General features: G+C 46.4%; 1 protein-coding gene across 1 annotated transcript in view; it reads right to left on the bottom strand.

Moving 5' to 3' along the window:
• Window positions 1–15,759, bottom strand: part of LOC135566813 (low-density lipoprotein receptor-related protein 1-like) — a gene marked incomplete at both ends in the record, with an annotated part of 17,378 nt that extends 1,619 nt beyond the window's left edge. The window contains 17 exons of the mRNA XM_065014414.1: window positions 1,372–1,506; window positions 1,740–1,871; window positions 2,686–2,811; window positions 3,007–3,147; window positions 3,366–3,509; window positions 3,608–3,702; window positions 5,249–5,423; window positions 5,682–5,909; window positions 7,048–7,179; window positions 9,209–9,453; window positions 9,544–9,708; window positions 9,933–10,137; window positions 10,910–11,107; window positions 11,612–11,857; window positions 12,114–12,311; window positions 12,584–12,766; window positions 15,592–15,759. Coding sequence (XP_064870486.1) covers window positions 1,372–1,506; window positions 1,740–1,871; window positions 2,686–2,811; window positions 3,007–3,147; window positions 3,366–3,509; window positions 3,608–3,702; window positions 5,249–5,423; window positions 5,682–5,909; window positions 7,048–7,179; window positions 9,209–9,453; window positions 9,544–9,708; window positions 9,933–10,137; window positions 10,910–11,107; window positions 11,612–11,857; window positions 12,114–12,311; window positions 12,584–12,766; window positions 15,592–15,759 — 2,916 coding nt within the window. The remainder of the gene's footprint in view (window positions 1–1,371; window positions 1,507–1,739; window positions 1,872–2,685; window positions 2,812–3,006; window positions 3,148–3,365; window positions 3,510–3,607; window positions 3,703–5,248; window positions 5,424–5,681; window positions 5,910–7,047; window positions 7,180–9,208; window positions 9,454–9,543; window positions 9,709–9,932; window positions 10,138–10,909; window positions 11,108–11,611; window positions 11,858–12,113; window positions 12,312–12,583; window positions 12,767–15,591) is intronic.
• Window positions 15,760–17,500: the final 1,741 nt, after the last annotated feature.

The raw sequence follows: 17,500 nt of genomic DNA, 5'->3' as shown, positions 1-17,500 counted from the left end.
GCACGTCTTTTGATTGGATTACCAATATTGAGAGGCAGGTCCTATATGGGCAGGTCTCAGAACTAGGAAACTGAAATTGATCAACAAATTAATTTGCGTACTACTAAGCTGTTTTTTTAACCCACAATGGCGGAAGGAGAAGATATCGATTTGGTCGAAGATATAATTATAACGCCATTCTCAAGACAAACTTTTCAAGAAAAGTTAGACATTGTACTCTTCCCCTGCAATTCTCTGAATAAAAATGTCAATTTCAAGGTGACGCAACGCCTGGTTATACTGCGTTTCTGTCTAAATGTATAGTGTCCAGAGCCATGGCATCATAATGATGGTAATAAGAGGTGGATTAATTCGGGTGGGACTGTGTAGGACTTCATTGAAGTCCCAGGCCCCAGAACCACGGCACGCTACTGCGTTTAATCAACATGTTTTACAGTACAAGAGCATTGATGGGATCAACCACTAGAGTCTAACTGATACAGGAGTTATGCGGAAGGTTACTGTATTTTGTGAAAAAAATACATGTCTATCGCCAGTGAATATAACACTACATCTAAATACAACTAGGCCAATGGAGAATGCAGTCATTATTGTTTGGTTGGTGTTGAGGTATAAAAGGGGTTTCCCAGCATAACCTCAGAGGGCTGATGTAATGCTGCAGTGCTCATTACACATCCTGCAGTAAGTCTTCACTCTGTCCACATCCCTGTCATGTGACCTGGGCTCTACAGGCACCTCTGGGCTTCTTCCCATCTCCTCGGTCTACCACTCTTTCTCTATTAATCTTTCTCTTATAGTTTCTCCCCACCTCTCCCTCTCCCCACCTCTCCCTCTCCCCACCTCTCCCTCTCCCCACCTCTGACACGGCAGAGGTGAGGATGTGAGCAGAATGAGAATCTCATCTCTTCTGTAAAGCTGTGAAGAGTGTCACACGTGAGTCTGAAAGATGCCGAATGCGTGAGTGTGTGTACAGTATCAGTTGGTATGTGCACGTGTGGTACATGTGAGCGTATGAGTCTGTATGCATGTGCACGTGTGGTACATGCGAGCGTATGATTCTGTATGCATGTGCACGTGTGGTACATGCGAGCGTATGATTCTGTATGCATGTGCACGTGTGGTACATGCGAGCGTATGATTCTGTATGCATGTGCACGTGTGGTACATGCGAGCGTATGATTCTGTATGCATGTGCACGTGTGGTACATGCGAGCGTATGAGTCTGTATGCATGTGCACGTGTGGTACATGTGATCGTATGAGTCTGTATGCATGTGCACGTGTGGTACATGTGAGCGTATGAGTCTGTATGCATGTGCACGTGTGGTACATGTGAGCGTATGAGTCTGTATGCATGGTGTGTTTGCTTTACCAGCGATCCAGTCCACAGTGATGCCCTCCACTCTGCCTATACCATTAGTGACCACGTCTTCTCTCCAGGTCTGGTCTCTCTTAGCTCTGCTGATGGTGCTCAGGCCCATGTCCACCCAGTAGATAGTGTCATTGTCTGGAGGGGAGACGGTGATCACAAAAGTACATTACAGGAGAATAGATACTGTACCCATCATACTCATTAACAGGCTCATGTGGAATGAATCTACCATATTGTCTGGATTCAGGCATATATTCATGATGTCTTTCCTCACTACTGATCTACTTTGGTTATATAAAGTGTTTGAAAACCTCTCTCTTTAAGGTGGCTGTGTGTGTGTGTGTGTGTGTGTGTGTGTGTGTCCATACCTGCATGGAAGTCTATGCCCACGGCCAGGGAGGTGCCCGACATTGGCACCAAAGCATCTGACTTGTCCGAGGGATCCAGGGGGATGCCACGGATGCCCTCATGAACAGAGTAAAGCAGGAAAGAGCCCACACCTGAGGCCAAGTGAAAAATTACCCAGAGTTTATGATTGGATATACAGTTACAGGCAAATATATTGGCACCTTGCGCTTTCCATAAATAATTCCCAATTTCATCTAAAATAAGTTGAAATTGAAAGAAAATGTGTCCACACCATTTTATTGGATTTTCTATAAATTTCAACAGGTTCTTTTTCAGATTGGCTGGGCCTGGCGGGGAGCCAGGTCCAAACAACTAGAATGAGTTCTTCCCCACAAAAGGGCTTAATTAGACAGAAATACTCCTCAGCACCCCTCTCCCCCCTCAGGTGAAGAAACCGGATGTGGAGAGCCTGGGCTGGCCTGGTTTCACATGGGTCTGCGGTTGTGAGGCCGGTTGGAAGTACTGCCAAAATCTCTAAAATGACGTTGAAGGTGGCTTATGGGAGATAAATTAACATTCAATTCTCTGGCAACAGCTCTGGTGGAAAATCCTGCAGTCAGAATGCCAATTGCACACTCCCTCAAAACTTTGTGTAGTGACACAAAACGGCACATTTTAGAGTGGACTTTTATTGTCCCCAGCACTGTAATGATCATGCTGCTTAATCGGCTTCTTGATATTCCAGACATGTCAGGTGGATGGATTATCTTGGCAAAGGAGAAATGCTCACTGACAGGGATGTAAACACATTTGTGTTCAACATTTGAGAGAAATAGGCTTTTTGTGCATATGGAACTTTTCAGGGATTTTTTAAATTTCAGCTCATAAAATATGGGACCAACAATTTACATGTTGAGTATATATTTTTGTTACCTATAAATAACTTATTCACAGTGTGTGTCTCACCCTCGCAGGACTGTTGTCCACTCCTGAGGCTGTATCCAGCGGTACACATGCAGGCTCGTGTGGTGGGGGAGGTGGGCAGGCACAGCTGGGAACAGTCTCCATTGTTAATACTGCACAGATTAGTGCCTGGAAACACAACACAAACACAAACATGCTGAGGTACCTGCACACAAGTGTCTACTTTTATAGAATAAAAACAAACATGCTGAGGTACCTGCACACAAGTGTCTACTTTTATAGAATAAAAACAAGAAAAATATGTATTTGCACGGATGGATTAAAACGTTTACTTATAATCTAGAAGCAAGCACGCACACACACCTTTCTGCACAGTCTCGTTGTAGATCTTCATGTGCATCATGGGAGATGTGCTGTTTCTCAGGACCCTCCAGTTCCCTCCGTCGCTCTTGTCACAGGTCCCCATCTGGTCAGTCCCCTGGTCCGCCCACCATAGCTTCTCACCTACATACAGCACACAACAGCCAATCACAAAATTACATTTTATCTCTTTACACAATTCATACTATTCATCATATTCATACTCCAATCACACAAATAATGAAAGTTGAGATCTACTCTAGCAGCCATAGGTGAGTATTCAAACACTTCAGAACTGAAAGAGAAATGCAGCTGGAAGGTAGAATGTACGATCCCAGTAAGAGAGGAGCCATGTTATGCACCCATGATGGCCAGAGCTGTGGCCTTCGTCAGTTTGACTCCCTCCAGAACCTCTAGACCCGAACCGTCCAGCTTACAACGGCTGATGGTACTGTTCCCTGAGCTGATCCAGTACAGCTGCTCTGTGTCAAAGTCTATGGACAGACCTGGAGACAGAGGAGAGACGGAGAAAGAGACGATTACGATGATCCCAGATGGCAAACTATTACCTATAGTGTACTACTTTTATCCCAGAACCACTCACCCACTGGGCCCTTCTGATTGGTGAAGAGGACAGTGTGGTTGCTGCCGTCAGTGTTGGCCATGCTGATGTTGTCTCCATCTGTCCAGTACAGTTGCCTGGAACACAGAGACAAAATGTCACATCATGCTACTGAAAGCACTACTGGAAAAATACCTTTTGTTTGTTAGACTTGATAGCACCTAATAGTCTGTTTATCATCTTTAAAATGTGTGAAAGCAGTTTATTCAGTTCACACACACACAATAAGGCAACACATCAGAACAATCATCCATATTTTTTGTGAGAAAATAAATTGTGGTGCAAAACTAGCAAAACATTCAGCAGCCGTGGCCTAGCCGTGGCCTTGCCATGGCCTAGCCGTGGCCTAGCCGTGGCCTAGCCGTGGCCTAGCCGTGGTACCTGTATATCTACTGAACGTCTCCTTGACAGATGGAAAGGTAGTTATACAGCTAGTTTATCTATGTCAAAACCTCAGTGTTTTAATAGCAGCATCTTTCATTGGGTATAAAGTACAGGAGCCTGGTCTTACTTATTGCAGGGTCAAGGCTAGTTTAGAACAGTGTGGGTGGATGTTGATTGGGTTAGGCTGAGCAGAAAACATGTCAGTGGGGCTGGGCTAGTGTAGAGTCCTGCTGCAATTCTATTTCACTGCAGTCAATTAAATGCAACATGAATGGCTTCTCTTTCTCTCCATTTATTCTCGGGAATTCTCAAACTCTCTGTGAGAGGCATCATTTTCAGGCTACACACAAAAGTGGGCGGAAATAGGCACTCATAAAAACAAAACACATACAGAAACCTACGCAATCAAAGACTTCTATGAAACACTAATGCACGCTCACAAAAACACACTTGATGTGATGCCTATCTGAAAAACATAGGGCAATTCATGTGTATTTGTGATTACTTTAGCATGGGTGTACCCATCACCCCCTCCACTTCCTGTAAAACAACCACTTCCACCGCACCCTGCATTTGTTTAGTTCTCATGCGTTTCAATACAGTTCCTGAAAACAATTTAAACCTAGTCTCTCGTCTGTCTCTCTCCCCCGACCCCCCTTTCCCGGATTCATTCTAGGCAGTGCTTCTGGTTTCCCCCATGCAAGCAGCACAGCCCAGATGGGAAACATTCTTCAGCTCAGTAAGTTTCTCAAAACACTGTGAAAAAACCTGGGGAGAAAAGGCATTCTCAAAGAAAATATCCTCTCTGGTTCCACCCCACGCATACTCACAAACACACGTCGACAAAGTAGAGCACACACACAAAGAGAAACACACACAATGTCGGTTAGTGATTTTAGGAGTGGCTATATGCCTGCTCAGCCATTGTCTCTTTAAAAAGACCAAAAGACAGAAAAGGAGCAAGAGAGAAATAAATATAGAGTAATAGCAAAAGAGAGAAAAAAGGAGTGAGAGCAAGAGAGAGAGCGAGAGAGCGAGATGTAAAGGGAAAGATGAGAGGAATTTATATCCCGTCTAGAGTGGGAGAGCTGGCTGCTCTTTGCTAGAGGTCAGCCATCATCTAAACTACCCTTCCTATCAGTGGGGAGCCTGTCTGACAGCCAGATGGTCTCGGTGGGTTTGTGTGTATGTTGAGGGGGGTGTTGGGCGAGTGTGCATGCGCACATGGGTTCTACCTACCCCAGTATAGGGTGCAGCACCAGACAGTGGGGTTTATCCAGACCCTGGATAACAGCATTCTTAAAGGATCCATCCAGTCTGGCCACATTGATCTGTTTCTTATTGGCATCGTAACTGGTCCAGAACAGGTTCCTAGACACCCAATCTACTGCCAGGCCATGGGCGTTGGACAGGTCTAGAGGAAAAGAACACAAAAATATGCAATTTCATTAAAGGAATAGTTCATCCAAATGACAGAATTACATAGGTGTTTCTTTGGACAAGGATACTCAACAATGTCCCTTTGTAATTTGGGTGAACTATCCCTTACTGATAGCCAATTAGAAAACCTACATGAACATTTTGACTGATTGATTGATTGACTCATTCATTCTATAGGTATTTCATTAGTTGACCCTAAGTAGGTTAGATATTTCCACAGTATATTCCCTACCAGCAGACACCACGGTCTCCACTCCGGTGCCGTTGATGAAGGCTCTCTTGATGGTCTGGGTTCGGACGTCTGACCAGTAGATCCGGTTCTCCAGCGCATCATAGTCCACCACAGTCACGTTGTCTATGTCTGGCACGGTGAAGGAGATGATGTAGTTATAGTAGGGGTTGTCTATGTCCACTCCCCTGATCTCTGTCTGACGGGCATACAGCAGGAACTGACGGGACTCTGGATGGGGCGAGAGAGAGGGAGGAGAGGGGAGTTAGGGAGATGGTTGGGGTAGAGTGTGCGTATTAAGATGGTCTGATTGCATCAGCATACAGCAGGAACTGACTGTAGGAGAGGGGAAAGGGGTAGAGGCTTAAATCGTGATGAGTGTGTGGTATGTGTGTGCGCAAGCGTGTGCATTCCCATGTGTGTGTACCGTGTGTGTAGAGGTGCAGTATTGACTCTTCTCAGCCTGTCTAGATCAGATAGCCCAGGCGAGTGTGTTGTGCTCTAGGTTGTGAATGACAGAGTTGTGGTGGATGCCTGCATTAAACAGTGTGGGCCTCCATTACGCCGCAGATAATAGAAACTGCTATCCTGAATACTAAACAAACAAACAGTGTGACGCGTGCACACACACACCCTTCAGTTTAGAGACCAGGCCTAAACTCCTCAAACTGTCTTAAATGACATAATCCTTTGTGCGTGAGGCATGTGACACAAAGCCATGGCTCAGGAGAGTGATCCCACTCATGAGGGATGTTTCTGGTGGATGTGTGTGTTCCCTATGGAGTGAGGGTAAACCTCTGTATGTGGGTAAACCTCTGTACGTGGGTAATGGAACAGAGACCCGTCTCTAAATCATATCACATACACAGTATCATAGTCAGTTCCTGTTGTACAGTCTTGCGATCATAGTCACAAACAGTGAATCACACACCCTGAAGCACAGAGATGATATGAATCCCACTGTGCCACAATCAACAACTCCATCTCTCTGCTAAGCTAGAGGAGGAACCGCAGTTTAGTGTCTCCTTGCTGCTGTAGCAGGTGTGTGCAAAATTAAAGTACTAGGTGTTTACCGTAGCAGGTGTGTGCATAATTAAAGTACTAGGTGTTTACCGTAGCAGGTGTGTGCATAATTAAACTACTAGGTGTGTTTACCGTAGCAGGTGTGTGCATAATTCAAGTACTAGGTGTGTTTACCGTAGCAGGTGTGTGCATAATTCAAGTACGAGGGGTGTTTACCGTAGTAGGTGTGTGTGTGCATAATTCAAGTACGAGGTGTGTTTACCGTAGTAGGTGTGTGCATAATTCAAGTACGGGGTGTGTTTACCGTAGCAGGTGTGTGTATAATTCAAGTACTAGGTGTGTTTACCATAGCAGGTGTGTTTGTCTGCTCCCAGCTTCATGAGGTGAGGGCAGGCACATGAGAAGGTCTGGTTGTAGTTGATGAGACACAGGTGAGAACAGGGACGCATCTCATCGTTAGCTGCACATGGGTTAGGAGCTGTGTGGAGAGACAGAGACAGACAAGACCGAGAGCCAGACAGACAAGAGTGATAAAGAGCGAAACAGACAAAGAGTGAGAGCGAAACAGACAGAGTGAGAGAGAGAGAGAAACGGGTAAAGAGTGAGAGAGAGAGAGAAACGGGTAAAGAGTGAGAGAGAGAGAGAAACGGGTAAAGAGTGAGAGAGAGAGACGGGTAAAGAGTGAGAGAGAGAAACGGGTAAAGAGTGAGAGAGAGAGAGAGAAACGGGTAAAGAGTGAGAGAGAGAGAGAGAAACGGGTAGAGTGAGAGAGAGAAACGGGTAAAGAGTGAGAGAGAAACGGGTAAAGAGTGAGAGAGAGAGAGAAACGGGTAAAGAGTGATAGAGAGAGAAACGGGTAAAGAGTGATAGAGAGAGAAACAGGTAAAGAGTGATAGAGAGAGAGAGAAACGGGTAAAGAGTGAGAGAGAGAGAGAGAAACGGGTAGAGTGAGAGAGAGAGAGAGAAACGGGTAAAGAGTGAGAGAGAGAGAGAGAAACGGGTAGAGTGAGAGAGAGAAACGGGTAAAGAGTGAGAGAGAAACGGGTAAAGAGTGAGAGAGAGAGAGAAACGGGTAAAGAGTGATAGAGAGAGAAACGGGTAAAGAGTGATAGAGAGAGAAACAGGTAAAGAGTGATAGAGAGAGAGAGAAACGGGTAAAGAGTGAGAGAGAGAGAGAGAAACGGGTAGAGTGAGAGAGAGAAACGGGTAAAGAGTGAGAGAGAAACGGGTAAAGAGTGAGAGAGAAACGGGTAAAGAGTGAGAGAGAGAGAGAAACGGGTAAAGAGTGATAGAGAGAGAAACGGGTAAAGAGTGATAGAGAGAGAAACAGGTAAAGAGTGAGAGAGAAACAGGTAAAGAGTGAGAGAGAAACAGGTAAAGAGTGAGAGAGAAACAGGTAAAGAGTGAGAGAGAAACAGGTAAAGAGTGATAGAGAGAGAAACGGGTAAAGAGTGATAGAGAGAGAAACAGGTAAAGAGTGATAGAGAAACAGGTAAAGAGTGAGAGAGAAACAGGTAAAGAGTGAGAGAGAAACAGGTAAAGAGTGAGAAACAGGTAAAGAGTGAGAGAGAAACAGGTAAAGAGTGATAAAGAGAGAAACATGTAAAGAGTGATAGAGAGAGAAACATGTAAAGAGTGATAGAGAGAGAAACATGTAAAGAGTGAGAGAGAAACAGGTAAAGAGTGAGAGAGAGAAACAGGTAAAGAGTGAGAGAGAGAAACAGGTAAAGAGTGAGAGAGAGAAACAGGTAAAGAGTGATAGAGAGAGAAACAGGTAAAGTGTAAGAACAAAGAAAATGCAGGGTGGTAGAGAAATAAATGGGAGAATGGTGGGAGAGTGAATGAGATGGGGAAAGGAATATGTTGAGAGGAAATATATATTCCATTCAATTCAAGGGGCTTTATTGGCATGGGAAACATATGTTAACATTGCCAAAGCAAGTGAGGTAGACAATATACAAAAGTAAAATAAACAATACAACTGAACAGTAAACATTACACTCACAGCAGTTCCAAAAGAATAAAGACATTTCAAATGTCATATTATGTCTATATACAGTGTTGTAACGATGTACAAATGGTTACTGTACAAAAGGGAAAATAAATAAGCATAAATAAGGGTTGTATTTACAATGGCGTTTGTTCTTCACTGGCTGACCTTTTGTGGCATTCAGTATGTGCATATAAAACAACTCTTTCCACAGGCAGCAGGCCTATCTGTTTCATCCATAAATGGATAGTTTTCTGAGTGTGGCCATTTTGAGAGTTGAGGTTGTGACGGGAGGCCAGATGCTACTACTCTCCTGAATGACAGATGGACTTAGAGAAGCTGTCACTTTGACTCTGGTCTCTCTCTAGAGATCAGTGGCAGCAGTATGGCCTTGTGGGCAACACTCATTTACATACAAGGTCATTCAAGGTAGGTAATACTGTGGTGACCCAAAGCAAAGTAGCTAACCTCTCTTAAACATCATTCATGTGTGTTACCAGGCGTGTGTGTGTCCTACCCTGAGGCTGTCTGGAGGGATGGTAGACTTGTAGGTCAAAAGGTTGTGTGTTGGTTCTCTGGACCACGGTTACATTGTTGCCGGTCCACTTATTGGCCTTGGCCAGTGTGTTGGTCCTCCAGTCCGTCCAGTAAACCTCTCCCCCGTACATAGTGACTGCGAATGGGTGCGACAGGTATTCGTGTCCCCTCAGAACCTCGATCAGGCCGGAACCATCGTATTTGGCTGAGTAAATAGCATCTGACCTGGAGGATGAATGGAAGACAACACAATACAGTGATTTATGACAGCTTGCATATGTATGGCGTGTGTGTACAGTGTGTGTTCTCTCTGACCTGGCATCGATCCACAGGATGCGTAGTTCTAGGTAGTCTACAGTGAGTCCGTTGGGCCAGCCCCCGTTGCCGGTCTCCTTATGGATGGTTCTCCTACCCTCCCCACTCATAGAGGCTGCCTCGATCCTTGGCATACTGGCATCCCAGTCAGTCCAGAACAGGATCCTACAGAGAAGGGGGGGTGGCTTCAACTTTAACTTCGTGCTCCAGTAAACACAAAACCAATGACTCAGGTCAAGACCCTGTTTTAAGCCATGTTTTAGCTCATTCCTAGCCTGGTTCCAGAAGAGTTTGTGCTGCCTTTCCAACTCCTATGGTCATTGTCAACATAGGAGTTAGCAACACAGCACCAACAGCTAACCCATTCCCAGCAGCATGCTGGTTCTCACCCATAGCGGGGGTCCAGGGCGATGGCCCGGGGGTGCTCCACCTCCCCAGCCAGCAGAGTGGTCCTCATGGTTCCGTCCAGCTTGGCCACCTCTATCTGGTCCAGGTTACTCTCCACCCAGTAGATGTTCCCTGCTATCCAGTCCACCGCAAGACCCTCTGGAGTGGCCAGCCCATACTGGATCACCACGTCAAAACTGGTCAGAGCTGGGGGCCAGTGTGGTTAAGTTGAATGTGAAGCTTTGTTGTGTCATTCCTCCTTACTGTAGACCTATTCAACTCTAGTCATTCAAGTTGTCAGTGTGTCTGACCAGTCCCATGAACATCAATCACACGCCACCTACAAAGCCACAACTCTCCCTACTACTGACAGGATGTATCCTATTCCTGTTTGGGCCTGAGCAAACGTCACGACATCAGGCGCCAGAGCAAATAAAACAAGAGGAGAAGTAACGATTTTCATCCTTCTCTCTCACCCATTCATTTTCCTTTCCAGCTCCCTAATCAAAGAGAATGGTCTAATCATCCGAGACTAGTCATCATTCTGATTGGAGCACGCACACACACCACACACATACTCGTTATTCCTTCCTACTGTAATGAGAGGGCCTCATCTATAGAGTCAGAGCACTGAAGCTATGGCTCTATAGATTGATTGGCTTTGCTTTTTTTATGGTAGCGGTTTAGTTTTGATTGATTGGCTTTGCCTGTTTGGAAGGTGACAGTGTGGTTTTGATTGATTAGTTTTGTCTTTCGGCATGGAGCTGGACCATCTGCTTTGTTATTTACTAGCAACTTCCGCTCAGGAGTTGTAGGACTAAAGGCTGCACAACTACGATTCCCAGCATTCCCCGCTGTAAAGACAATTGGGAAATGTGTCATGAAAGCTGGAGTACTACGCCAAAGACAAAGAAGTGTGCTGTTCTTCTCACTGCTTATAAACAAACTAGTGCTAAAACGTGGAGAAGAAGAGACTCACCTCCGTTCTCTGACATTTTGCCACGGTAGATCTTGTCCTCTACCACATCGGTCCAGTAGAGTGCATTCTCTGCCAGGTGGAAGTCCAGGGCAATGGTGTTCCTCAGGCCAGGCACCAGTACACTGAACTCCCCCTTGTTCAGGTCAATCCGACGGATCTCATGGCGGTTGGAGAAGATGATGAAGGGCTTGAAGGGATCTGAGGAGAAGACAGGAGATCACATGATCATGGTGATATAGCGGTGCTTGTTGTATTTACTTTGCGCACAGTGTACCCTCCCCTCCCATCCCGTTCCTTCTCTCCCTCTCCTCTTGCACAGTTATGCTTAGTGGGACCACTGAAACCACACAGCTTCCTGCCAAAATACCCCATCATCCCTCTCCTACTCACTCTCCTCCTTCACTCACTCCCCTGAACCACAACATTTCCTGGAAATGTACTGTATGGCCTCCTCTTTTACCCGTGCCCCTTCTCCTGCCCTTGCAGGAAACAACACTCCCAAACCCAAATATCTTTCCCTCACCCCACAACCTCACCCTCTGTGCCAGTGTGTTTTATTCTCATGATCATTAGATTTCTTAGCTCCCCCCCCCCCTTCTCTATTATTTCACTCCAAACCACCATCTGACCATATCCCCTCTCTACTTCTCCTTTCCTACCCTCTAACCTCCTCTTCCATTCCCTCCCTCCCTCCCTTCTCACCAGTGCTCTTGCAGTTCTCCTGGTCAGGCTCCAATTCCCAGCCCTCGTAGCAGGAACACTTGACACGGAACTTGTCTTGTTCACAGCGCTGGCTGCACTTCAGGTGTTTGGCGCAGAAGCTCTGGATCTGACAGGTCTTGTTGTTGGGGTCCAGCTCCATGCCCAGGGGGCAGGAACACACCACACCCTCCCCAGGGGCTACCGTACAGTTATGGCTGCAGTCCCCGTTATCCAGCGAGCACAGGTCTGCAGGGAAAAGGGGAAAAAGAGAGATGGTGTTAAGAAGAGAGGTGACACTGAACAAAACAAATGTGTAACACTGTTCTTGAGCTCTCTGTCATGATGGACACACAACACTGTCATAATAATGACATAACCGGTATCATAAACATTCATGACAGCTCAAGGTTTTTCTCTGGCTTGTTGGTGTCAGCAGTGGGGTCCTTGTTCTATCTTCCAGTGCACCATGGGTAATGTCATTTTTAATAGCAGCAGGTCTCACCACAGAGTTTCTCGTCAGAGCCGTCGGGGCAGTCGTCAGTGCCGTCACACAGCTTCTCAGCGGGCAGACAGATGGTGGAGTCATTGGCACACACATGGTGAGAGAGCTTACACACCAACGCCTCACAGTTGTCTTCATCAGAGTTGTCCTCACAATCACGGTCCCCGTCGCACACCCAGGCCTTACTGATACAGCGGGCTGGGGACAGGTCAGAGGGGAAAGGTCAGAAGTCTGACCTTACAGGCAGACGCTGTCCACAACAACAAATATGCCCAACAGTTTTTCACAGCAGCTAAAACCAAATCCAGTCCTTCATCTCCACCAGATAATGCTAAGCTACCCATTTCAATATTGTTACAGTTATGTTTTACAACCAGAAAATAACCCAGTCATCCATGCTCTCCTCTCTCACTTAGACTCCACTCATTTGCTCTTTATTGATGTGACACAACCATCCCCATTCTCCTCACCAGAGTCCCTGCAACCAAACTTGACGGCGGGGTCACACGTGTGTGTGACGCCTTCGCAGTTCTTCTCATCGCTCAGGTCCATGCAGTCTGTGTCCCCGTCGCAGCGCCAACGCATGGGGATACACAGACCGTCCATACGACACTGGAACTCATCCATGTGACAGCCGTCAGGAGGACGCGTGGCTGGGGAGGGAGAGGGGGAGTTTTACGTCACTACAATAACACTGAAACAACATGAACAGAGAAGGAAATGTAACAAAACATCACAGGAACTATGAGCCCCTGTTATTAACTAGAACTTTTTCTTGGTCAGGTCACATCGTTAAGAAAAACTGAGGGCCCTGCTGTTTGTAGAATTCATTTATTTTCATCATTTTGTAAAGGTTTTCTGAGCAGGCTGAATTTGAGTAACGGTAAAGAAAGATGCTGCATGGTGTCATAGTGAGCGTGACATAATCACAGGCTTCATTAGGACAGAGCTCTCACAGCACACAGTCAATCACTACCTCTCCTCTCTCCCACTGTGGTGCACCAATGGGAAACAAGCACACAGTCAATCACTACCTCTCCTCTCTCCCACTGTGGTGGTCCAATGGGAAACAAGCACACAGTCATTCACTACCTCTCCTCTCTCCCACTGTGGTGGTCCAATGGGAAACAAATACACTGTCATTCACTACCTCTCCCACTGTGGTGGACCAATGGGAAACAAACACACTGTCATTCACTACCTCTCCCACTGTGGTGGTCCAATGGGAAACAAGCACACTGTCATTCACTACCTCTCCTCTCTCCCACTGTGGTGGACCAATGGGAAACAAGCACACTGTCATTCACTACCTCTCCTCTCTCCCACTGTGGTGGACCAATGGGAAACAAGCACAGTCATTCACTACCTCTCCTCTCTCCCACTGTGGTGGACCAATGGGAAACAAGCACACAGTCATTCACTACCTCTCCTCTCTCCCACTGTGGTGGACCAATGGGAAACAAGCACACAGTCATTCACTACCTCTCCTCTCTCCCACTGTGGTGGACCAATGGGAAACAAGCACATAGTCATTCACTACCTCTCCTCTCTCCCACTGTGGTGGTCCAATGGGAAACAAACACACTGTCATTCACTACCTCTCCCACTGTGGTGGACCAATGGGAAACAAACACACTGTCATTCACTACCTCTCCTCTCTCCCACTGTGGTGGTCCAATGGGAAACAAACACACTGTCATTCACTACCTCTCCTCTCTCCCACTGTGGTGGTCCAATGGGAAACAAACACACTGTCATTCACTACCTCTCCTCTCTCCCACTGTGGTGGTCCAATGGGAAACAAACACACTGTCATTCACTACCTCTCCTCTCTCCCACTGTGGTGGTCCAATGGGAAACAAACACACTGTCATTCACTACCTCTCCCACTGTGGTGGTCCAATGGGAAACAAGCACACTGTCATTCACTACCTCTCCCACTGTGGTGGTCCAATGGGAAACAAGCACACTGTCATTCACTACCTCTCCTCTCTCCCACTGTGGTGGTCCAATGGGAAACAAGCACACAGTCATTCACTACCTCTCCTCTCTCCCACTGTGGTGGTCCAATGGGAAACAAGCACACTGTCATTCACTACCTCTCCCACTGTGGTGGACCAATGGGAAACAAGCACACTGTCATTCACTACCTCTCCTCTCTCCCACTGTGGTGGTCCAATTGGAAACAAGCACACAGTCATTCACTACCTCTCCTCTCTCCCACTGTGGTGGTCCAATTGGAAACAAGCACACAGTCATTCACTACCTCTCCTCTCTCCCACTGTGGTGGTCCAATGGGAAACAAACACACTGTCATTCACTACCTCTCCTCTCTCCCACTGTGGTGGTCCAATGGGAAACAAGCACACTGTCATTCACTACCTCTCCCACTGTGGTGGTCCAATGGGAAACAAACACACTGTCATTCACTACCTCTCCTCTCTCCCACTGTGGTGGTCCAATGGGAAACAAGCACACTGTCATTCACTACCTCTCCTCTCTCCCACTGTGGTGGTCCAATGGGAAACAAACACACTGTCATTCACTACCTCTCCCACTGTGGTGGTCCAATGGGAAACAAACACACTGTCATTCACTACCTCTCCTCTCTCCCACTGTGGTGGTCCAATGGGAAACAAGCACACTGTCATTCACTACCTCTCCTCTCTCCCACTGTGGTGGTCCAATGGGAAACAAACACACTGTCATTCACTACCTCTCCTCTCTCCCACTGTGGTGGTCCAATGGGAAACAAGCACACAGTCAATCACTACCTCTCCTCTCTCCCACTGTGGTGGTCCAATGGGAAACAAGCACACTGTCATTCACTACCTCTCCCACTGTGGTGGTCCAATGGGAAACAAACACACTGTCATTCACTACCTCTCCTCTCTCCCACTGTGGTGGTCCAATGGGAAACAAGCACACAGTCATTCACTACCTCTCCTCTCTCCCACTGTGGTGGTCCAATGGGAAACAAGCACACTGTCATTCACTACCTCTCCTCTCTCCCACTGTGGTGGTCCAATGGGAAACAAACACACTGTCATTCACTACCTCTCCTCTCTCCCAATGTGGTGGTCCAATGGGAAACAAACACACTGTCATTCACTACCTCTCCTCTCTCCCACTGTGGTGGTCCAATGGGAAACAAACACACTGTCACAGGGAACACATTAACAGGACATCATGCTTCAGTGATGGACACAATTAAATCACTATTCCCTCAATAAAAAATCAAAGGGACTTGCAAAACCAATAAACAGCTGGCAATAAACAGCTGGCAATAAACAGCTGGCATAGTCAGACCCAGATTGCTCGTCTTGGCTGTGTGCTTAGGCTTGTTGTCCTATACTGAGGTTTCAAACAGTCAATCGCTATCTATAAGCCCACATCCTGTCATTTAAGTAGCATATAGCACACACAGTAATATGGCATTAAGTTGTCCCGGTTGGTGGGTTACTGAGCTGACACTCACCCTGATTGGTGCAGTTGGCGTGGGTCTCGTCACTGTAGTCTCCACAGTCATTGTCCCCGTCGCAGGTCCAGTAGTTGGAGATGCAGCGGCCGCTGTTACACTTGAACTGGGCGCTGGAGCAGGAATGGCTGCAGCCTGCCTCCTCACTGTTGTCCCCACAGTCGTTGTCTGTAAGGAAAACACAGTCAAACCTCCACATCACACCAGTCATACACAACATAAGGAAAGGCTAAGACAAATCACCCAGGTTATATGTCCCTGGTCTTTTATGTTAGTTACGAAGAACTGTCAATGTCAGTGATCTCTACACTCAGACAACATTCAAGTTAAAGTAAATAGCTGTTAGAGAACTATTGTTCACAATGCAATTCCCATTACTCTCCACAACATAAAATACATACAAAACACTTAAGTGGGTTTACAAATTAATTTCAATGTGAGAAAAAAGAGAAGAGTTAAATAATCACAGAAACTGCACATGCACCATGAGTGAATGTACCCAGCACTGATACATTGAGCTTGGCAGCAGAGGAGATGCTTCCCCAAACCCTTCCTTATCTAAGAACTTCTAACAGGGAGGTTCTTCTGGTAACTAAACCTTAATATTGTCCACTGTCAGATAAATAGACAGCAAGCACACTATTACAGATATTCTAGTTGGTTGTTCCTCAATAATGATAATACCTCACCACCACAAACAACCTGTTTTCTCGGTCTTTGATTCTTGTCCAATCCAACTACAATAGAACATGTATTTCTACTGCATAAGTAGAAGCAGCAAGAGCCTCCATTATCATTGAATTGAGATTCATAATGAACTACTGTTAAAGGGTAAAGCTGCTGTTAGAAGGGTAGCAGCCCTGGTTCTCCCTACAGTAGCATGTCTCCCCCCTCCCTCTGGCCCCCCCTAGTGAGCCCTAGTTAGCCTCCAGCGTTGGCTGTGGTGCATGTTGATCTACAGTCGTGGCCAAAACTTTGGAGAATGACGCAAATATACATTTTCACAAAGTCTGCTGCCTCAGTTTGTATGATGGCAATTTGCATATACTCCAGAATGTTATGAAGAGTGATCAGATTAATTGCAAAGTCCCTTTTTGCCATGCACATGAACTGAATCCCCCAAAAACTTTCCCACTGCATTTCAGCACTGCCACAAAAGGACCAGCTGACATCATGTCAGTGATTCTCTCGTTAAAACAGGTGTGAGTGTTGACGAGGACAAGGCTGGAGATCACTCTGTCAAGCTGATTGACTTCAAATAACAGACTGGAAGCTTCAAAAGAAGGGTGGTGCTTGGAATCATTGTTCTTCCTCTGTCAAACATGGTTACCTGCAAGGAAACACGTGCCGTCATCATTGCTTTGTACAAAAAGGGCTTCACAGGCAAGGATATTGCTGCCAGTAAGATTGCACCTAAATCAACCATTTATCGGATCCACAAGATCTTCAAGGAGAGCGGTTCAATTGTTGTGAAGAAGGCTTCAGGGCGCCCAAGAAATTCCAGAAAGCGCCAGGACCGTCTCCTAAAGTTGATTTAGCTGCGGGATCGGGGCACCACCAGTACAGAGCTTGCTCAGGAATGGCAGCAGGCAGGTGTGAGAGCATCTGCACGCACAGTGAGGTGAAGACTTTTGGAGGATGGCCTAGTGTCAAGAAGGGCAGCAAAGAAGCCACTTCTCCCCAGGAAAAACATCAGGGACAGAGTGATATTCTGCAAAAGATACAGGGATTGGACTGCTGAGGACTGGGGTAAAGTCATTTTCTCTGATGAATCCCCTTTCCGATTGTTTGGTGCATCCGGAAAAAAAGCTTGTCCGGAGAAGACAAGGTGAGCGCTACCATCAGTCCTGTGTCATGCCAACAGTAAAGCATCCTGAGACCATTCATGTGTGGGGTTGCTTCTCAGCCA

This window comes from Oncorhynchus nerka, unplaced genomic scaffold, assembly GCF_034236695.1.
Source record: "Oncorhynchus nerka isolate Pitt River unplaced genomic scaffold, Oner_Uvic_2.0 unplaced_scaffold_891___fragment_2___debris, whole genome shotgun sequence".
Taxonomy (NCBI): domain Eukaryota; kingdom Metazoa; phylum Chordata; class Actinopteri; order Salmoniformes; family Salmonidae; genus Oncorhynchus; species Oncorhynchus nerka.
This window is presented reverse-complemented; position numbering and strand designations above follow the sequence as displayed.